Here is a 23,715-nt window from a genome sequence, read left to right as displayed (position 1 = left end):
ATGGTAAAAAGAAAAAGAAAATGGGTAATGCCAGACTTGTTCTCCAAGTCGCCTTTTCGTGTCTGCGCCTCCCGACCTAGTTCAGTTCAAACAGTGTTCGTTCGCGAGGAGAAGATATCAATTCGTTGCGCCAACTTTCCTGCACATCCATTGTGTAGGGTCGATATCGTACGCTCACGTACGCAATGTTACGTACGCAGCGCCGCACTCCCGTACGCGCCATTCTGCGAGCAGGACTCCGAAAGGTTTTGACACCGATAGGTGCATGCAACGAGGGTGCATGCTGCAAAGGTGCGTGTGCTGCAGGTGTCGGCACTAGCTCCCGTACACGGGTTAAGCCCGCGATTAACCCGCCATATTCTTCGAGAAGCGTCAAGACCCCCGCCATCGCTGGCCTCAGCGCCGGCTACCGAAGCGGGTGTTATCGACGAGGCGCCGCTAACTGTATTATCAGATTGAAACACAATGGACTCCCGCCACAAACTACGCAGAGGCAACAGCCCGCTTCTTAAAGAGGCTGAGCGAATGTTTCTAGACGATGCATTACAAGAATGCAAATAGGTGGCCTACGCGCGAATATGGTAGTGATTGCTATATCTCAGCCAGGGCCAGGTCACCAAACACACTCCGCCCTGTCGCAGGAGTGTTTGCCCGATGCATTGCTACAAGGAGCACGCCTTTAAGCCTATTATTTTCTCGTGTTACTCTCAGCTTTTACAATATTTTAACAAAGATTTTTGTTGAGCTAGTTGGCGCTCAGGTGCCATGGCGTAGCCGCCGCGAACACTGTACGGACCCGAGCGAAACACGTAGAAACCAAGGCTGCTACAAACTGGAATTGCTTAGAGTAGAAACAATTTTTTTTACAAGACGCATGAAGGAATGCGTGAATGACACAATAGGGAGCATGCGCGAGATATAAGTGCAGCTGACAGCGTTCGTGTGGCAAAGGGTATTTATTTTGCGGGTATGAGCCGTGGTTTCGCGATGTAAGAATTCAGGAAACGACCAAGGAGACCGCCTTAAGAGAACGGAGGCGCTTTACATTAAGACGTATGGTGAAGTAGGTGCAGTAATACGCCTGTTTTTTAGCACGGTTCTGAGTTGTCTTTTTTATTGCCTTTGGCCTTATCCGTAATAATATATCACTTCCATGCGCCTCCTTTCTAGCGCCTTCTTGCTGTACGATGCTAATGGGTGAACTACATAAATATAAATATTGCTTCCGCTCTAAACAAGGTTCACTTGGCAGTGGCAATGGTCCTTGTGCATGTTTTTGCAACATTCCGTGTTTGTTACGTCTGCTATAAAATAGCAAAAAAGAAGGGTTTTGTTCGCTGTAGCAGAGCACTAATTCTTACGAAGTCCACTGGGTCCAAGTCCACTAATTCTTACGAAGTCCACTACAAATAGTATATACAAGCGTGTTTCCATGAAATTGGATCTTGTAAGGCACTGTCGCATTATTGGTGGCACATTGTTGGCAGCTCTTAATTTTGATCTCGTAGTGAAAGACGCCGTACTGATTACTGCATCTGAAACGAAAAGTAAAAGGCAGTTGAGGCTGGAGAACGGGTGAGTAGAATAATTGAATCGTGAAGTATCTTGACACATTAGGCTACACTCGGCTAACGCAGGAGAGGGGAGGAACAGAGGTCACCGGGAAAGAAGTATATTCGTCTCAAAGTTGGCATGAAACAAGCTGCTGAGGAAAACTAGTACAAGAATTTTTGTTTCTCATATTCCATTTGCAAACATTTAGCGATAGTTTTCGGGCCTGACGTGTTCTAAAACGCCTTAGAAAATTCCTAATGGGCGAGATGCCCTCGCTGCGTTTGTGGCTGTGCAATCATAAACATCTTGACACTCAACCTTATAAATGGATTATTATTATTATTATTATTATTATTATTATTATTATTATTATTATTATTATTATTATTATTATTATTATTATTATTATTATTATTATTATTATTATTATTATTATTATTGAGAACATATGAAGGAGAGAGAGAGAGCAAGAAAGTAAGAAGCAGGCGGGCAGCTGCCGCCGGCAATGACACAATGCCTGACTACTGTTCAGGAAGGAATCCATAGAAAAATAGAAATTGAAGATGGAGAAACTGGAACGGAAGGGAAAAGAAATAGAAGACATTACGTCCAAAGTATCATGCAAAGAATTCAGAAATATGAAAGACTACAAAGCGGAAGTCATGCGGGAAAACAAGTCACATTCGCAACATCGCAGTGCAAGACTAGGTATAATAGGCAAATATGTTCACCCGATAAACACGAGTATAACTTACGTCAAGCAGATTCTTGGTATGAATTAAACTTATTTCAGCAGCCATAGCTAGAACTTTGGCACAGTTTTCTGCCATTGTTGTAATATGTATGGCTAACGTACAGTGAATAATACAGTCAATTCAAGTAAGAGATAGACAGAGCGAGAGATGGAGAAAATGATGAACATTGCTACGTTGTTACTGCCTCATTCGCGTCCCAGTATTGAATGGCAGAGGTTTTATATATAACTGAGTCTGATTGGCTACCCTGCATGGAGGGAAGTTAAGAGGTGGAGAGTATGTCAAGGGTTAAGGCACATTGTAATCAGCGATGCATTGGAGTTAACAGCGTTGTGTCACGGATGATCACTCAATTCGGCTGACTCCAAAAATCAGTTACATGAAGTGAAAATTACAACACATATCAAACATTTCATCGTGTAACACGCATGCATGTTTGTCGCATGTTTGTCTTAATACCGCAATGAAGGCGATGGCCTGAGAAAAAGCGACAGGACATGCGCTAACCTCGAACTAAAGTTAAGTTCCGATGAAATGCAGTTTTAACCGCCGTTGGATACACATACAAGGAAGAATTGACAGTCGTGCTCTTTTGGCTTTCTTCAGCTGTGATGTGCGAGGCCATGTTTCCAAAATCTTGCAAAGTGAGACAGGTCTTTCACAATTGCCGGCTTAAAGCTGGGTACATGATAAGCCTACCAGTGTTTGCTATACGCGACTAGTTGTGGAAGTAACAGAAAAAGAATTGTTATCTATGTCAGCTTGTAATTGTCAGTGTTTTAGTGAATCGCTCAATTATGGCGAATTGAAGGCCGTTATTCCTAAAAAGAAAGCCTTCCCTCCACACCAGTTCACATAACACACTCATTTCTTATGATACAGGTTCTGGAGGTCAGTGTGTGGAAGGCTTTGTCGTCTATCTGATAAAGAAAGAAAGGAAGACAGAAAGAAAGAAACAAGCAAGGAAACAAACAAGCAAACGACTTTACCTTTTTCGAATAAAGTTGAGCCGGCTAACGAAGTTTAGCCATGACACGACCTTTCGTATCACTGATAAAGTCACAATTAGCCTTTCACAAAAGTCAGCTTTGTGGTTGACAAGAAAACTTAGCGAAGGTCCTGCTGTGAAATTGTACAGCCTTTCGCAAGAAAAAAACGACTAGAAAGATTTTTTAAAAAAGAGAAAGAGCAGACCTCTGCGCTGTATTTAACGCCGACGTGAAGTACACTACTCTGCTTACACTCCGGGACAACATTCCGAGCCTGTCCTGACCGCAGGTATCGCGAATTACGATATATCTCCTTATTAAACAATTGCTGGTCGACGACGCTTACAGTCTTCGCAATTATATATCCACAGGTTCGCGCAAGGTTTCTTGCAGAAAGTCGCACGAGGATCCAAGTAATGACGTGCACTGATCGGAACCTCCTGTGCTGACAAGCAAACACGCCATTAGCGAAGGCTGCACCACCCGCTGTCGTCCGTCAGCAAGCGAGCAATTCCTGTGTGGGAATTTTAATTACCGAGGTCCGTTGATCAGGCACGATTACTCAATATCACTCGTAGTCGCGCTGCCGCAGCCAGGGGCGATATAACAATTTTCCCTTCTAACTCGGTAGTCTTTTCCGTCCACCAAGCGCTGTCGCTGTGGAGCATGTCCTAGTTCTTTTATCCTCTCGTTAAGTCAGAGTGCGCTGTGCGTTACGCCGTGTTATAACGGCGATTACGACTACGTTCCTTGCCTAGCTTAGCTGCCAGTGTTAACTGTGTGCTCGCGGCAATGCCGTAAAAATGGACCTAGGGCAGTTTCCCATTCTCTGCGACATTACGAAACGACTTGTTGTTGACTAAACGACGCGATTCGCCGATTGCGCGACATGGCCACAACCGTCGTATACTAAGTGCTGCGGCAACGCTGCAATCATTACATTGGTCTGCGTGAATGTTATCTTTCTTTGGGGGGAAATGCGGTTTTTCGTTATTACCATTTATTTCTTTTCTGCCGTCGTTCATGTTTGGGGTCACTGTTGTGGAAGCAGTCTGTTCCACATTTAACTTATTTATAATTATTCCAGCGCCGAAGAGCCTTTTAGGTAACTTGGGTTCCATTACAAGACCGCCACATGTTGGATACTATCGTTCATCAGAGTTTGAGCAACTTGTCACGAAAGGCATCATAGCGTGTCCACTTTTTTCACAATGGAGCAAGTTGTTCCGCTATAATTGTTGTGAAGTTCGTGAATTTTTCATGGTTGCAACTCCACTACAAAGCCACGTTATCCGTACTTAGATGACATCTCCTGTCTTTCGATACCATAAACTGTGGTCCCGTGCACCATGAAAATGAATTTTCTTGGCACCTTCAGAAAATAGCGGAATTCGAAGGGAACGGCGAGAAATAGGCGGTAATTAAGCTCAATTATCCAGGCACTAACAATGTGATAACTATAATAGGCCTGTCCACTTTGCTCCCGCACTTTATGCTGACCAACATTGTTTTTTTCTCACTCAGGCACATGTCACGTGATCTTTCATTGATCCACTGCACATTTTGTCTGTCGGTGTTCATTCTGCTGCACGGGATTCTGTGCGCCTCTGTTCAGTACCTCTTAAATGTCTCTAATTTACTTTTCTTCCTACTACAGCCCACCGCTATATCCTAGTGTTGGGTAGCAAGACAGACTTCCTATGCTGGCTATCTATCCGTGCCTTTATTCTTTCTTGCCTCTCTCTCTCTAGTCTCTTGAACTTGCACTACTGCCACAAATCGCTTCCGTTCATTTCAGTTTCATTTTGGGAAACATATTCTTTCCGTCATGGTAACCCTCACCCAATTATCAGGAACGGCACTTTCAATTGCACTCCCTCTGGTTCCTTGCATCTTTCATATTTGCCAAAAAGAGACTATATTATGGCGCGAAGATGAACACACGGACAAGACGTGGACACAGTTTCACTACTGCGATTTGATATAATGAAGCGGGCGAGAGGTACCCCGAATGTGCCAATTTTTCGGGTATAGCGGCCCAATGGCTGGTGTATTTAACGTCACAGTACATATTTCTTTTATAAACTTAGCAAGTGAGTCACGAAGCAGGTCAGCCTAATTAGTGCATCCATAAGGTGCGCCTGCTCATTCTACTTGATGTAATATGACTCCATGAACTCGCAGAAGTTTTCGATTCGCAATTTTTGCGATGACTCGCAACGCACAAAAACCGTAAAACTCACCAGATTCCACCGCTCGCTTCCTACAAAATATGCAGTAAATAAATAAATAAATAATAAAAATATTGACTACACTGTATCAGCGAGGCAGCCGTAGTGCAGAATGGGCAGAGGCACTAGGGTAGAGAAATGGCGTAAGCAAATACAGTAGTTACTTTATTCACGCATTAGAAATGTTACATGAGTAACCTTTGTCACACCTAGAGGGGTGCACTGGGATCTAATTTTGCTATCTTGCTCGCTCTCTACTGGCAATGGACCCACCGTGGTCAAAGGAGGTGGGGGCGAATCTCCATCACCTTGTATTGCTGGCTGAGTCTCTTCACTACATTCCTTGACGATATACGTGGTAAACGCAGGGGAGCCACAGCCGAGCAAGCGTGACATTTGTGCAAAAAATGTGGGAACTTACAGGCCTCATACCGCCTGATGAGGTGCTGCTTGAGTGCAAGAAATCATACATACCTGCTATGGCATAGCTGTCTGAAACGCGACCATTAATTCCTGCAGTAATGGACAGACGTACTCCCCAGATGTACAGGGTTTGCCACGTAATTTTAGCCAAACGTTAAAATAATACAAATGCCATGTAGCTGGACACAATAAAGGAAATGTTATTTGTCGTCACTCAGAGACAGGCAAATTATTATTTTCTCATTCCGCATGATTAGATAATTATTCCTAATTAATTACCTTCTCAAATATTGCAATAAGCTGAAAACTGTGAATGAGAAAATTGTAGTGCGACATGAAAAACTCCCGATACAGCTTTATGTTGGTCAATACGTGCTACATAAATGTGTTTTTCCGAGCGTGAAAGAAGCCCGAAAATGCACCCAAAATTTCTTCGCGACTGGACTGCTCGACGCAGTTTCGATATATTCGCAGGCTTCTTTCGCACTCGGAAAAACACTTTTATGTAGCACGTATTGAGCAACAGAAAGCTGTATCGGCAGTTTTCCATGTTGCTCCACATTTTTTCATTGACACTTTTCCTTAATATATTATTTGACAAGTTCATTAATTAATTAGGACTAATTATCTAATTATGTGGAATGAAAAAAAAAAGATCTGAGCATCTCCAAACGACGGCAAATCACATTACCTTCGTTTCTGTCCAGCTACGTGGCATTCGCATATTTTTTTACTCTGGCTAAAGGTAGCTAGGACACCTTGTATATGTGGGAGTGCTACACCCGAGGGTAAATTTAGCTTTAGATTAAATCATGCGTGATTCGACAAGTACGCCATCAGTGCACTCGACGTAGGTATGATGGAGTAACGGCGTCTTTCCTGTACCCAACGGCATCAACTTGTATATCTGGGAGTGCTACACCCGAGGGTAAATTTAGCTTTAGATTAAATCATGCGTGATTCGACAAGTACGCCATCAGTGCACTCGACGTACGTATGATGGAGTAACGGCGTCTTTCCTGTACCCAACGGCATCAACTTGTATATGTGGGAGTGCTACACCCGAGGGTAAATTTAGCTTTAGATTAAATCATGCGTGATTTGACAAGTACGCCATCAGTGCACTCGACGTACGTATGATGGAGTAACGGCGTCTTTCCTGTACGCAACGGCATCAACTTGTATATCTGGGAGTGCTACACCCGAGGGTAAATTTAGCTTTAGATTAAATCATGCGTGATTCGACAAGTACGCCATCAGTGCACTCGACGTACGTATGATCGAGTAACGGCGTCTTTCCTGCACCCAACGGCATCAACTTGTGTATCTGGGAATGCTACACCCGAGGGTAAATTTAGCTTTAGATTAAATCATGCGTGATTCGACAAGTACGCCATCAGTGCACTCGACGTACGTATGATGGAGAACGGCGTCTTTCCTGTACCCAACGGCATCAACGTAAGCTAAGCGGGTAGTATGGTTGAAAGATGTAAGCGATAATGTATACGATGTTTTCGTTGCATGCGGCTTTATCAAGTGACCCTCTCTGAACAGTTTTAAAAACGTTTCACCTCGCAAACGAGTCCTTTTTATATCCAAAGGAATTCCAAAAGCAATACCGTTCCATGCCACTCCTACTGCCGATACATGAGGCACAAAAACACCCAAGTTTGTTTCGCGGTGATTTGTCGGCTCCATTCCTGACATGTAGATACCGGTCGTTGGCGCGACGGAATTGAGTATGTAGTACAGCGAGCAAGAAATTCGACTTACTTTTTATCAACGTAATCATTTGTACAATGCACGTATTCAAATCTCACGTGCACCCCGCCAGCGTCATACAAAGCATGCCCTGTTTTCTACCGTCTTATAAGGCGCCTGAGTAGCGTATCGTCAAGCCCATATATGGCTGCACCCCTTCTATAAGAACCATTTGACGGCATAAAACACGTATAGCTCAGGCAGCCTCGACGGGGGGTAGGGGGGAGGGGGTGGGGAAGCCGGTGCCATTATTTGCATATGCCTGCGCGGTGTGGCACCCGGAGGCTGGGTCCTGCGGGGACTTTTCGCGATCCGTTTCAACGATACTGCGCGCTGCGCACACTACCAATGTGACGTCGGAGTCAATTCTTATCTGGGACAAGAGTTGGAGCGTACTTAACGCGCTCCCATTAGACGGTGCACCCAGCTCTTCGTGGCATGACGGCGCGCAATAAATGCACAACGACGGTCACACGTGGCCGCTCGCCCGCGTTGTGACGGCGCGGGCCACTTTTGCTTTCTGTCGCTGTCGCGCAGCTGCAGCGGCGCCGTTTCGAGAGCGCGATACAAGCGATACAGGACGGACGGAGAGCGGAGGTTTTTGTCCAGTGCCGTCGCGCTGGTAAACGGGGCTAATCTGCATCGACGCGAGCAAACGAAGGAAATAAAGAAAATAAAGCGAGAACGACGAAGTGATCGAGGCGCGGTACTTCGGCGTCGGCCGCCACTCGATTCTCGCTTCCTGTTCTCGGTCGCTCTTTCGCCACGCGTCTTGCGGGCTTGTAAAGCGGTTCGGCACGCTGCCCGCAGTCGTCTGCCTCCACATCTTGGTGCAGACCTGTCGTAGTCCATAGCTTGCACGCGATGGACACTTGCATTTGTTTGCGTCCACACGACGCGTGTTCCGGGTGCCTTGCTGTCTGTCACGTCCTGCCTGGACGCTAAATGGGAAAAGCATGGAGCGGAGATCCCCTTGTTAGAAGGAAGTTTACTCGAACTCTAAGCAGCATCGGGGCTTTCTCGCGGAAGGACTACCTAATGAAAGCGCCGCTATGTTGAAAGGGAGAGAAGGTGAAGACCTATTGTAGACCGCAGCTCTTACCCTCGCATTCAGAAATGCAACTTCAGTTGAAGGCAATGCTTGACTTGAGTTAAGCGACGCCTGGCGTTAACGTGCCCAAAAACGCTCACTGCGTTTCCTTCGGCGCGTTCATGATAGGCGTCATTTAGATCAAGTGTGGGTTTCAAGTTAAGATGCATTTCTGCATACAGCGGTTAGGCACCCGTTCCAACGGCGAGCGTCGGCGTTGGCGCAACCGAGCGAACGAGCAATGCGAAGAAGGAAAGGGCGAACACGGAGCGCAGCCGGGGGATGAAAGACGCAGGGAAGAAAGTGGAGGAGGAGGGTATGGCAAAAACTTTGAAGAAAAGCATAGTGGGGTGACGACGGCTACGAGATGGCGCCAGAGTAGCACGCGTTGTATGAGAGTTCTGTCTGTGGAGGCTGCTGTTAATCGCCCCCACGCGTCACCCACGTGCTGTCTCTCGCGATATGCAGATTAGCGAGGCACTCGTGCGGCACTTTGTTCCGTTTGCAATGTGCCGAACGAGGCAGGTTGTCCGCGCCAGCCAATATATCGCGACAAATAGACGGTTTCACTTGCGCGATAACTGCAGCGAGAGTGCGCGCCCAAGAAACTTCCGGTCGCGGGCCTCATGTGTCTACTGCGCCGGAACACAAAGCGAGTTTTTCAGTTGTTTTACTGGCGGAAGGTCTAATTTAAAGTTTTCAGATAAAAGACAAGCACCTTACGTCTTAAGACAAATACATAAAAATGTTCGTGTAACTTAGGTGAACATTCACTGGTATAATTGTTCTTATGTACAAAGGAACGGTGTGGAAAATCTGCGGGCTTTGATTTTAACGCACTGTTGCTAGTCAATATCGCAGCCAATGTCTTTCTTGCTCCCTAAATTTAGCGGGCTACGTCAATGAGCAAAACCGGAAACAATCCAGGGCCTATGTTTGTAAACAATGAAAAGGTCTCAAGAGAGATAGAGAGAGAGGAATATAGGAAGGCGGGGATGTTAACCAGTCAAGGGTCTGGTTGACTACCCTACGAGAGGGAATAGAGAGAGGGAAGAGAGAGAGAATGTGTAGAGACGTGTATGGGCAGTACTTGAGCTAAAGGCGCTCGTACAAACCAGACGTTCTGAGAAAGCACAAAAGTGTCTTCACTGCCTTCTGAGCCGATGATCTATGGGACGGTGCTCTGGTATTGTCTGTTCACTCAGAGGACGATGATCAAGTTTCCTCAATGTGTTGAACAAAGATTGTCTTTGTGCTTGAAATTGAGGACAATGGCAGAAGAAATGGTCTATATTCTCTTCGCATCCGCAAGCATCACATGCAGGACTATCAGCCATTACAATTAGTGTTGAGTATGCATTCGTGAGGGCAACTTCAAGCCACAACCGACACAGAAGAGACGTTTCACGGTGGTGCAGACCGGCTGGAGGTCTGAGTTGCAGTGACGGGTTAAGTCTGTGCAGTCTTGTGCGCCTTGTATGTGCGGTATTCCACTCTGCTAAGGAGATCGTGCGAGCTAGACTGCGCAGTTGTCTCGCGGCGTCGGTCCTTGAGAGAGGAATGCGGAGGCAGTGTTCTTTTTGGTTTGACATATGAGCTGCCTTATGTGCGTCATCATTTTCTATGATACCGCAATAACCTGGTATCCATTGAAAAGAGATGTCATGGCCTTTTTCTCTTATCTGATCAAAGGTCTCACATTTCTCAAAAGGAACGCAGCATTTTTGGAGTGTTGGTATTGCATGTTGAGGCGTATAGCTCACGAAAGGACGAAGACACAGATAAATGTGGTACACAGAGCCACTGACTTACAACAGTCCTTATTTCGAGTAAGAGAACCACATAAATAGCCCACATCAGGAATCGTCACAAGGGCTGAGTTTACAAGACTTACCTATCCTATCTGCGTAAAGAAAGGTGAGCCTTGTATAGTGAGCACTTGTTACAGCTCCCGTTGTTGCCTGTATATGTGGTTCTCTTACTCAAAATAAACACTGTTGTAAGTCAGCGCCTGTGTGTACCACGTCTTTCTGTGTCCTCGTCCTTTCCTGCTCTATAAGCGTCATCTGAATAGGAAATATCGTAATCGTCGGTGAATGTTCTTTTTTCTTTTACTTTTGACCCATTTTGGTGTGGTTTCAACAAGGGTTATTGATCTATGTACGGAACGAGATGTAGAATTTCGAAAGAATTGGCCGTTTAGGTATAATTGAGCTTCCAGTACCTTGCAGTCTCCAGTTTTCTTTAGTGAACCTGGAAGCTCAAGGTGATGTCACATGTTCTGAACAGCGGTCATCTAGACGAGGTAACCGCGTTTAACAGGCGCAGATGCTGAGCACGTAGTGAAGACACAAACACATACATACAAGATAGATGCAGTTGCTCACTGAAGCCTACTATAGCATAACAAAAGCCGCAGCTACAAAGGACCGCATTACCTTGGGCCAAGGACGTCAGAGCTTCCAGGCATAAGCCATATCGGGAACAGAATGCTAACGTTTATAATTGCCGCTGATTACTCGAAGTAATCACAGACAGAATCACAGAATCACAGACAGGCGTGACGCGAGGCTTTTCTTTTTTTTTTTTTTGGTCAAGGCTCTCGGAGTATTCGAGCTCTGTTGTGGTTGAGTTTGAAAACAAAGTGCTGCATTCGAAAAATAGTTATGAGAGTTGTGATCAACACACGATACGTATCTCTTTGTTACAGCACGTGGCTTTCCAATGCAGAATGCCATCAACACAGTGCGTTTCTTTTCGTTAACTGAGCGCAATTACACGAAGGAATTTCTGTCGAACCATGTCTTTCTGTTGTGTAGCGCACCAGCATTGTCATTAGAAGGACAGCAAAGCAGGATCATGTATTTCTAGGCTTTCTCACGCGAAATAATTTGGACAAGAATAGCTTAGTATTGGAGCTGCGAAGAATGGGGAGTGTGCTTGGCGTGTTCGCTCTCTCTGTCTCTCTCATTGCTTGTTCCCATGAGTCTCTCGATGCGTCGATAAGGCAACAACGCTAATGGCGCTGGACACGAATGCTAGGGCGCCAGAAAGAGGGGCTTCCGCCCGCCGTGTGACTAGTTTACCTCGTAAAAGCATTTCCGCGAACGGGACATAAATCCTTTGCGCCCGTCGAGTTGCGGCGTATATAGATATCGATCATGATTGAGTTGCTGCGGCAAACCTAGATCTAGGAAATGCAGCTTCCCCGGTTATTTGTGCTTCACGTCTGGCATTAACGGAATCAGGTCGATAACTTACTGCACGCCACTTTGGCGGCTGAAGTAGTCGGCGGGCGACAGCGCTTTCTTCCGCGCTCTCGTTATGTTTTCGGGAGGCATTGTTTGCACAAGAATTTCTTGCTGCGAGCCTCGCATACGCTCGAATGAAACTTCCTCTTCCGCTTCAGCCGTCTTAATTGCCATTTCATTGTCACCTTTGAATTGGACACAGAAGACTAACGAATGATGTTGTTGTATAGATTGAAAAATAGCCTGTACGTTTAATACGAAAACTTAAATTAGGAGTCATTGCCGATTTTCCGTGTCTTAATTTCTTGCTCACACTATGAAATGAATCGGCAAAACTTCGTTACTACTTATTATACGTGTCGGACGCCACTATAGATCCAGAACTTTTGCTACGAGAGGAACTTTTACTCTCGCTAGCAAACGCATACATATTTGTGCAAAAAAAATGAAATGGTGAATGACCCGTACGCGTGTCACCCACATTGGCAAATCTTGCATCTGTCGCACTTTGGTACCTACCCGTATTTGTTGACGAGAAAAATAATCTTGTTCGTGGGTATTATGGTCAGCAATCGGTTGCTGCGCCGTTAAAGTCCAAATCTACTCACTCGACATCACCATCAGTGCCGGATGGAACAACCTTCAAGCGTAGTAACCACGGTCCTAACGGCATTGCAATCATTTGTATTGTCCACTATACGCGTCATAATAACGTTAAATTATTCCGTGAGTACTGCAGATAAATGTGAAGCAGGGGGCAGACTGGCTAACAGCGAATAGTGAGTTTTCTACCGCCATTTATTATTTGTGATGTGGCTCATTGTTCCAAAATCCAGCAGTAACTTTCTAACGCAACCTCTTTAATCCAGCCTACGCCAATAGATTAGCGGAGTATTTTAAAAAATATGTGGGATTTTACGTGCCAAAAGCACGATTTCATTACGCCGCAGCGGTGTACTCCGGAAATCTGGACTACCTGGGGCTCTTTATCGTGCACCTAAATTAAGTACATGGGCCCAAATCGAAATCCGGCCGTCGCTGCCGGAATTCAATCCCACGACTTCATGCTAAGCTTCATGGAGCATGGTTATAACGGCGAGTTTTTAGGACACGAAATAGAAACAATACACCGAGGACAGTGGCCGAACTTCAAACGAACTTTACTGCAGAAGAATTACACGAGCAGCATTTGCTGCGCAGGAACATTAGAAACAACATTGACACAGCACACTTTGTCAGCACAAAAGCAGAACATCTTGTGTCTTTTCATTACTGAAAGTACTGATCTGCGCATTAGTGAACTGAGACATGATTGTAAAGCTATTGGTCAGTATGTGTCATATCAGTATGCAAATTATGTATTTAAATTTCAGTCACATCCGCAAACGGTAAAATTAAGGCTGATGGCTAAAGCTTCAAACGGGAATAATTCCACACAATGTGGAGAAATTTCTACTGAGTTTATCCAGGGGTATAATAACGTAGGGAAGCTATTTCTAAGCTTGTAACATGCAGTTATTCATCACAGCTGTCTCTTTGCGACTGTCATGTACAGGCTGGTGAGAGATGCCTGGAAGGAATGCTTTTCTCAGTGCACATATCAAGGCATCATACAGAAATACTAAAGAAATATTTATGTTTTTTATTCAGTATTTATTTATTAACCACATACACAGAACTCCAATTGCAGATGTCCAAGAAGAGGAGGGTGGGTAAGGTGGACTTAAGAAAGTGAACAGGATGAGGCTATTAACCGAAAATCAAAAGAAGAAACACACTTTTTGACGGCAGAAAACATATTTCACCGATCGCATCATTTACAATTCATTAGTAATGGAGAAGCAAATAAATCAAATGACATAACAGTAGCGACATCATGATGTAGGCTATTTGATTTTGTTCTGGTTTGTTCGAAAATATACGTTTTCCAAAAATTTGTCTCGTCGATAATTTCTTTCACCTTCTTGACATGACCTAAACGTCCCGCTGTGCAAATTCTTCGAAATGATGTACAATGCACGAAGTGGGATGGCCATGTGTTGGGTGCTCTAGAGCCGCAGTGTGTGTTTACTGCTACAAGTTCTCGGTTGACAGATTCCTCTTACTTGATACTTCAGGCCATCACACACTTAAAACAAAGCAATCTCAATAACATGGAAGCCCACATAACGTACAAGTCAAAGTCCAAATTACGCATAAACTTTGCACGTACTTCTAAGTGCAAACATTACTTTATGTAAAACTCATTTCCACAGAAAAGCTTTTGTCAGGAGGGATGTCAGTGAACGGTCCTGTTTACCACGTCGAGCAAGTGGCTTAGACCTTACGCAACCCCATGATTGTATTTCAGGAATAACTGGAGTGTTCTTGGGTATACCGCATGGCACGTGCCGGCGCATGGTTAACATTTCCTAAATTATGTTCTTTCGAAATCGGCTGTCGTCCAATAAAGACAAAACTCGCTCCGACGATCTGATAACATTACTGGTATGAAGACGATTGCGATGCCTGACATAAGGAAAGCGCCCTCCTTAAAAATTCGGAAATTTTTGCATCTTTCACACAGCCTTCACATTCGTTACTTCGGTGCGTTGGTCGCATTCCGAATATATATACGACGTGTCTTCCTCTTTCACGGGTGACTAATTTTAGATAACAAAAACAAGCGAGGGGTTTCATTCTTTTTTATAGTCAGCGCCATGTATGTTTGTTGTTTTGTGTCTCAAGTTTTGCTCGTGCACTACAACAGCCCACAATCCTGTATGAGCCGACGAAAGCAAACGCGTCTCCACATTGCCGCTTTTAGCAGATCACTCAGCAGTACGCACTCAAAGAGTTGTCTACGTGAGTCGTAACTTTTTTCGCTTCTTAGCCCTTGTACAAAATATTTGTATTCGTGCAGCGAACATGTTTGAGTGGCGTACTGATTCTTTGTCTTTGCAGGCGCTGCTTTTCGCGGCGCCGCCGCCCATTGGCCTGGCTCCCACGGGCTCCAAGCAGCCCGGCGTGCTCTGGTACGGTTACAGCGTTCGGACGGGTGCTGCGGACGTACGGGTGGACGACGTTGCCCAGGTGGCGCCTCCCAACAGCCGGACCTCGCGCTACACCAGCTCCATCGCTCATGGCGGCGCCCTCACCCGGGTCGAGTTCGCACTAGGCATGCCACACGGTAGCGTGGTCTACTACGACAACAAGCGGCCCGACCATTTGTCGGCCGGTTTTTTCCACCCGAGCTACCAGAGTGGCGTGCCGCCGCTGGTGCCTTTTCCTCAGGGTTACGCGCAACCGTTCGGCGCCGAGGGGCCTCCGGTGCCGACGCAGCGTTTCATCGGCCAAGTGGACCACTCTCAGCAGCCACTTCCATTCTCTAGTCTCGGACCCAGAATCGGTACTCGCGCCGTGCCCACAGTCCCGTTCGTCGCGCCCGGTGTAGCCAATGGACCGGTACAGCAGCAGCCGTTCTCGGCCATCGTGAGGTCGCAACCCGCGCTGTCACAGCCGCTGGGGCCAGTGGTTCAGACTGGCTCACCGCTGGCTACTTCGTTCCCGGGTCAGCCGGATGTGACCAGAAAAAAAGCTGCCGTCATTACGCTACTGGTTCAACCTCGCCCCTCACCTGCGCTTGAGGCCGGCGACCTCGCACCTCAGGAAGTCGAAGCAGATGAAGTGTACAGCGCCCAGCGCAAACCCCCTCAAGAGGTTGTGCCCTTCACAAATGCTGACCACGAAAGGTTAGGTGTGGTATCTCCCCTATCCAGACCTGCAGACGAACGTGAGCAGAAACCCAATGGTACGGTACCGGAGAGTGGCGTTCAGGAATCCATACCTACATATGAAGACGAAGAAAACATTAGGCAGTTCACTGGCAGTGACGAGAAGTCATCCTCCACCACTGCGTCGGTTGCTTTGCAGACTTCTCAGAGCCAAGACACGTCGTCTGTGGTGAAGAACCACGTCAAGACCCCTCTCGTGCTGAACGACGGGAGGGGTCAGTATGATTTTCGTGGCTACGAACAGTTCGAAGGTCAACCCGGCGTCGAGGACATCCCCGAGGCGCCGGAAGATTCGCGTACGAGTAAAAAACACCGACACAACTTCCGGGTATCCTAGCGGCGCGTCTGCGGACGAACAAGCGCAGCAGCAACGAAGTGGGGCGCGCCGCGGATCGCGACGGCCACTGCTCACGAAGAGAATCACTTTATCCAGAACGCGGCAGCCTGCGCAAGACAGAGTGCTTACTGATAAGGCCTACGAAGACGGCAGCGGCGAGAATTATCGAGAACCCGCGACGACGAGCGCGACGTCTGACGTACAGCCACCGGGACAGTCAGTAGGTTCGAAGGCGTACATTGACCCAGTTTCTAAGGAAAACAACAGGACCCTTGCACAGAGAGAACAAGCGGAACCCAATGGTGAGCGGAAGAGCAATTTAGCACCGGTAGATTCCTTTGACGAGGAGTACGACCATGATTATGAACACGACGCTGGCCAACGAGCAACTAAAATATCGGTTCCTTCAAACAAGGCGGATAGCTCAATGCCTCGCTCCTTTGTTCCCAACACTCAAGATGACTTGCCCTTTACCGTTCGACCACCTTATCAGAAGCCGCGGCAAATTGACTTAGTAACTGCGTCTCCCGGGGCCTCTGAGGAAGAAGACTTGCACGAAAAGAGCGACAAAGGCTCAGAAAGCGTGACCGAGGCGACGTCAGCTGATGACAACGTAAAACACGGAGAGAACAGTGAAGATGAAACAAACAAGCACAAATCTCGGGTTCTAAGCATTGCTCTGGGTGAGCCTGCAACTGTTATGGGAGCGAACCACGAACAAAAAATTCCGAGAGTCATTGGTTCAAAGAAAAACGAAAGGCCTGTGTCATCAGGCCGGGCTAGACCAGCGCGAGTACTAAATATTTATTTAAATTCTGTAGTTAAACCAAGTTCCGAAGTTGATGACACCAATGTGACTACGACGACAACAGCAGCACCGACTGATTCACCAGAAGAAATTTTGTTAAAGAAAGAGAGCCTTCTGGGACCATCTGATCTGGTTTTGCGGCCGCAGTTTGATGCTTCCGCGGAGAATGCGAGAAATTTGCTCGCCACTTTTACGAGGAGTGAGAAAGAGCTGAACAAAGCCAGCCAAACATCACGAAATTTGTTTCACTCCGCTACGTCAACGAGCACAAAAACGCCTACAGTGAGGATTGTGAAGAAAGCAAAATCAGAAAACGAAGAGGCGGAAGCCGTACGAAAAGAAACGGCTGTGTTCCCATCGACGACTGAAGTGGCCTCTAAATCTCCGCAGTCCTTTACGTTTGAAAAGACACCCGTCAAAACTTCAGAAACCCTCTCGTCATCCCAAGAAACTTATCCGCAATTGCTGTCTAGTGTATGCTCAACCGTAGGGGCAAGTATTTCCGTGGAGCACCTCACGACACTAAATCATAAGCCACTTACACCAACGCCGACTCCGCTCACCTCTTCCTCTTTTAGCAGCACACGAAGTCCGACTTCGAATTTGACAGTCACTGATGTCCTGGAGAGATCAAAGTCGGGAGCCGCAGTCGTACCTTTGTACGATACCCCGTTGCAACCGACTCCGACACCACAGCTGACGAAAACGCTTTCCACGCGCAATTTTGACAATGACGAGTTTCCGACGTGCCAAAATACGTGCTTCTGGACTCTCGTTCGCCGCAGCAAACCGATGTCGGCTGTCGCAAACATTGCCACAAGTTCGCCGACAGGCACAGCTGTCAGCGCAACACCCGCTGTACTACTTGTGTCAAGCAGCACAATCAGCTCAGGAGACTTGCTCAGCTCTGCCCTCGTAAACCAAACAAGTGCACGATCATCTAAAGGCAAAAGAGCGAAAACTGAAGTTGACGGTCGTCGTTCGGTTGGTGGTCTCACTCAGAAATCCTCGGCCCCCGCTTCGCAGTCCAGAAACGAAACATTACCCATGCGATCTTCCTTGGGAATGGAGGGCGAATCTGATCAATTATCCGACCTCGGCACCGAAGAATCTCGTGGAAATTCTAGCGTAGCGTTACTGCCCAGCGCGCGAAACAGACCTCGGGAAGCGAACAAGCGGAAATCTAAGCAGTCCTCAGAGCACAGCAGCGAGCGCCTGTCATCAGACGTAAGGCAAATTTTAGGTACCGATTTCTCGCTATTCGGCCTCCCTACGCCCTCGCTATCGCCTTCACTGTCGCCTTCATTAAGCTCTACAGACATTTTTAATGCTACTCGCACAGGCGAACCATTGGACAGTTTTATACTTTCACCAACTCCATCTCTTCCTGCCTCTTCGTCGCCGCCCGAATCGTTAACGTCAAATTCGCGAAAAAACTCCCATGTTACGCTTAGAGGAAGAATTCTGGTGGTGGCAAAATCAAAGGGCTCTTCAACGGCTAGCAGTGCAACTAATTGGACTAGATTGAACAGTAAACAAAACACTGAAAGGAATACGTCTCCGACAACTGCCGTTTTGCCTGAGCCGTCGCTTTCGCGAATCGACACTTCTCGTGTGACAAAAAGCCGCAGAATTATTCCACACGGATATACTTCAGAATGGAGAATTGTGAAGAAGGCCCCCTCGAAAAAGAACAACACAAAAAATTTCCTAAGTAATTCAACAACTGAAACTTCGACTACCACCTCAGTGTACGCCACGCAAGTACACGAACTTAAAGAAACACCACGTTTACAAATTAAAAGCTCTTCATTTGACTCAAGCAATGTAGAAAACGTATCCAGTCGAGTGAAAAGTCATACCTCAAGTTCGTCTAGGAGTAAGAGTGCACGCACGTCAACGAGGAAGAGCTCGCAAGGTTCAGGAAAAACAAAGACACCTTCGAAGCCTCCCTCTTCATCTCGTTCACGGACCCTAGGTACGAAATATGTAACACCCACTCTACAACCATCGCAAGTTCACCCCAACGTGTTATCGACGAGCACTGTTAGCGTCATCACATCCACAACATCCTTGTCGCCATCATTAAGTCCGTCGCTAGCTGTGGACAATGCTTTTAAGAACACACTGTCCACTCTAACACGAGCACTGCCTACGCTGCGCGGTTTCCCAGACACTGTAACGGACTCCTACAATGTGTCGCAGAAGCCACTTTCTGTCACTAACTCTTCCGTAATTCCCTGGTCAACATCTCTATCTCACAGTCACCTCGCATCCCCTGGCTATCCCTCCGGTGTTCGGTCAAGGGAGGCACCAACTTTAACAACGACACAGGCAAGGTCAATCTCGGCCACCAAGCAGCCTAAACTACACAACTCCTTGGGAGCCGACCGCGATCATGTCAACGTCCAAGACGAAGACGTCTATTTCGTAGACGGCGACGATTCACCGCAGGGTCGCCGTAACCATAGCTCCCCGAAAACCGACGTCAACGGAAACCAGTTGCCCGAACAAGCCAATGTCGGGACAAAGGCTCCCAGTGGTGAACCTACCAAGAGCCAAGACGACGACGATCCGAGTACGCGCGAGCAGCAGATTTTCCTGCCACCAGCAGCCGTTCCCATCGATTCGGCAGGAAACGGGAGCCACAATTCTGACGTGTCCGATGACGAGCTTTCCGTAGAAGGGCCCGCGGCTCCTGATCCGACCAACGAGGCGACGGGACCCGAGTTCTCTCGTCCCATGCCGCTGTGGCCGTTCCTGGCACCGCTATTGCTTTTGCTTTTCCTCCCACCCGCGGTTTGGTGCCTGTTGCGGCCTGAGAAACTTCCGCCGCCACCGATGCCGCCGCCGCCACCGCCGCCAGTGCCGCCGTCATTCCACAGCTGGGGACGTCCTTCCTACTAAAACGCACGCGAAAGAACACTTGCAACAGTGCTGACAGCAGCTGTCACATTCTAATTGTTGTACATTACTGGCAACCCCTCTGCGTGAGTCACTGCGTGTCCCATATGTAGCGCCATTTTCGTGAGTTGTGATGCTTCACGACGTTTCACTGATCCGGCTCCGATAGAGATAACGCTCCACTAGGGAGTACGAGCGCTCTTGGAAATGTCGTAACCATGGTTAACGTAGTTATTCCCGGAAAAGGATCGCATTGTACGATAAAATTTGTTTCGAGACACTGCATTGCTTTGTCAACAGTGTTCGAAGAGAGGAAGAGCGAAGAGCCAACGTCTTGATGTGGGGACTTCGACACGAGGACGTACCGACGAAGACAAGTCATCATGTTGGAGCGTTGTCTCACGAAACATCTCTTGTTCGAGAACTGCTGATGCCTTAAAGTCTCCATCTTCTTGTGTATGCATATCTTGTTTGCTGCTTTGTGAGCAACTCACGATGTCGTGCTGAGTGCGCCATCGTTTCTCACCTTCCTGTGGGCCCGTGCCTTCACTGATCAGTCAATTCAATGCGAAAGAGTGTTTTGTTATTCCAATGATCGGAACAGCGATAGCGTTGGATAGTTCTTTTGTGAGTGATCTTCGCGAACAGCGTGATACGGGAGTCCGCTCATCTGTGCTCTCTCTTATTGTTTAATAACCGATTTGAATAAAGTGCAAAAAAGGCACCTATGTGCAGGATATTCCACATTTCCTAATTATAATATGGCTTACCCAGCTTTCAGACACCTCGATAAAAACTGACGTGTGTTCAGTATGTCGCATAGAACAGCGGGGCCTTCTAGTGTACCAATAATTGCATTGCAGCTTCTTGCGAATTCTGGCAACGCGGGTAAGACGGAGAAAAACTTCGTTCCTCCTGTGTGTGGCTAGGCGGGTAAAAAACTCTTTGTCGGCAAAAGTGAGAAAGACGGTTAGCCATTAGTTCCAACTATGACTGCTCTCACAGCATCAAGAGATTTCATACCTTCGAGGGTATGCGACATTTTGCATCGTTTCCATGGGCCTCCAAAACACTTGAGCATAGTCTTTAATATAGACTTATACTAAGCCTTTGTTTACTCGATATGTAGGCGACAGCAAAGACAAGATATGTTTACTTCAATAAGGGAGGCACAGAAAAAGTGAACATTGTCATGCAACGCAGAGCAAATGTCGAATATGACCTGAGAAGTCTGAAGGTATCTCATATGCCCACAACATCAACCGTGACGCCAAAGTCCATTGAGGATTTCCGATGCGTCCGTAAGCCCGGGTGTCAATTAAAAATAAATAGCTGCATCCTTACTTCTGTGCCGTATTTACTACATAGCGGATAGTCATAAAAATGGAGTACTCAATTTCCCGGGCGAAGAAGAAAACTCGCATGAGCTTTCTGTTTGGGTGTGGCGAATATTATGTTGTACTGAGAAGCCAGTGGCCATATATTATCGCTTCTAACTATCTGTCACCGCCGTCATTTACGGAAGTAAGGAATAAAGAAAACGAGGTAAACAAGCATTGTAAAATAATAAGACATTCGCTACGCATTTCACAACGGCCACAACTGTCTTATTTGCATGGGAGTTCCGTGTCCTTTCTGGCGACAGATTCCAAAAGTGCGGCATAATATTTTTTCTCTCAGAAGTTCAATGATAAGAAACAGCTGCTGAAGTACGGATCATGCTTTTTCTTCGAAGTTCAGACCTGTGAGACACTCGGCGACATATTGACACGTGTATTTGTTCATCGAGTGACCGCGTGGCCGTAGAGAAGCACGTCGAGGTCGGTGGCTCTTTGTCGTGCGTTGCAGTTTGACCTTGGCGTCGGATCACAGCTGCGTCGTGTTGACGACACTCGTAAATATGTGCAGGAAGCCTCTACGGAACAAATCCTATGTTGTTAGGGTCGACTCCCGGTTCCCAAACAACGTTCTGGCGACGTCTTCTAAGGCGAAGTATACATGCCGCAGTTTGTCGTCGAAGTCCCAGTTGTTGAAAGCCGCAATTCGTTCACAGGTTTCCAGCCAGGTTTTTGGGTCTTCAGATGATGATCTATGGAAGGTAGGTGGTTCTCTGGGCTTTTGCAGCAGGATGATGTTCGCTGCGGCTGCCATTGAGATTGTCTTGGCCATGATATCCTTGGTCGTCTCAGGTAGACGTCCGTGCTCCGGGGGCCGCTGTTATAGCCGGTGGCTTGCTCATTGCTCCGGGAGTACGTTGGTGTTGTCCTTGCGGGCCAGGCTTGGATCACGGCTTGTCAGGGGCATCCGATACATAAATGAAAAGCACCTCGACCAGATGTCACGTAGTAGTGACGGTGAAGTAAGCAGCAAAACTGTGAATGGTGAAACTAGGGTTTTATTGGGCGAACAAGTGCCCTCAAAAACAGGCTGTACTGGAAGAAAAACGATAGCGGCGAACGCTCGCGGCGGTCGTCGAAATCTGATCACCGGGTCCAGCACGTCGGCTTTTATACATGAGCCATCGAACGTTCCACAATAATCGCTGGTGCCCGCATGTCTTCGAGAATGTTCCGCACCATTCGTGTCGCGCGTACATGCAATCAGATTACACAGGATTCGGCGACAGCGAATAAAGCCATCGATAACATTCTATAAGCTTCCGATACATGCAAGCGCGTCCTGCGCTGAGCGATAACATTTGTTAGAAGATGAAACGGGGTCACTCGATGAAGAACTACACGTGTCAATGTAATATCTAGATAATGCTCTTCCGGGCGCTACCTTCATTTGTAATTTTATTTTATTTCTCCTATGGCTGTGGAAATTACGAGTGCTTGTTGTTTTTTATAGGAGGTACGCGTTATAACAGCTCTAATCTCAAGTAGCCACCTCATTGTATAGCCATGTTGTATGCCAGTTTGTTGTCTCTGGTCATGTACAATGTCATTTTATTCCACATTCCATAAGTCACTTACTTGCCATTCTAAGTTTCAGCATGTGCCGTGGTTTGCGCATATGTGTACACATTTTTTTTTTAAACAAGCAGCAGAGAAGTGCTCTCTTGTGTACAGTGCCCGCTGTGTCATTGTAAGCATTGCCTTCTTGTATTGAAAACACGTGGTGCGCGTTCTCATTTTTGAGTCTTGTACATCCCGATTAACGGAAAGGTTATCACACCCTATGCGATAGTTACGTTTCTGGTTGAGTAACGCACGCCCTTCTGCTGCGGAGTAACATGAATAGTTCACCTTCCGGCCTTTCAACATGAGTCTTTTCATTTCGCTCATGTTATTTTTTAAGGTTGGCAGATTTCATAAATAATTCTGCTTTAGCTTTGTGAGCGGAGCGATACCTTGCCGATGCCTTGTTTGAATGAATTTTTGAGCTGTACATTGAAGCTTTATGGATGTTTATATTGCGCAAATTTGTTGTAATAAACATGTTGAAAGAAAAATGTTGTGTTCTTGTCTATCCACGACGAAGAAATGATTCAACGCTTTTTCCTTCGAGCAGTGTGTGTTGCGTAGAAGAACTGTTGTCATATTTGCGAGAATTTCAAGAACAGCATTTTTGAATGCAGATCATTGGTCACACATCGCGAATGCACTTGAGCGTACATCGAACAACGAAGAACAGGTGCAAGGTGGGGCTCGTGTTGTATCTGTGCCTGTATTGGTTTGCTTCATATCCTTAGTGGCATCAAGTGATTTCAGGATCGCGCTGAGCGGAAACAAAGATTGCCGTGGCCTCGCGAGTGCCCCGCAACTAGCAAAGGTAGAATAAAAGCACGCATGCACTTTTCATGCTCTTCATGAATGCTACACTGGGGGATCTGATAT

General features: G+C 46.7%; 1 protein-coding gene across 1 annotated transcript in view; it reads left to right on the top strand.

The window, feature by feature from the left end:
* The window catches only part of LOC135900953 (uncharacterized), a 36,114-nt gene extending 12,784 nt beyond the window's left edge, over positions 1-23,330 (top strand). Inside the window, exon 2 of the mRNA XM_065430582.2 lies at positions 14,998-23,330. Within this exon, the coding sequence (XP_065286654.1) occupies positions 14,998-16,164 (1,167 nt within the window). The 3' untranslated portion in view covers positions 16,165-23,330. The remainder of the gene's footprint in view (positions 1-14,997) is intronic.
* The last annotated feature ends 385 nt before the right edge of the window (positions 23,331-23,715 follow it).

This window comes from Dermacentor albipictus, chromosome 2 (assembly GCF_038994185.2).
Source record: "Dermacentor albipictus isolate Rhodes 1998 colony chromosome 2, USDA_Dalb.pri_finalv2, whole genome shotgun sequence".
Classification (NCBI taxonomy): Eukaryota; Metazoa; Arthropoda; class Arachnida; order Ixodida; family Ixodidae; genus Dermacentor; species Dermacentor albipictus.
This window is presented reverse-complemented; position numbering and strand designations above follow the sequence as displayed.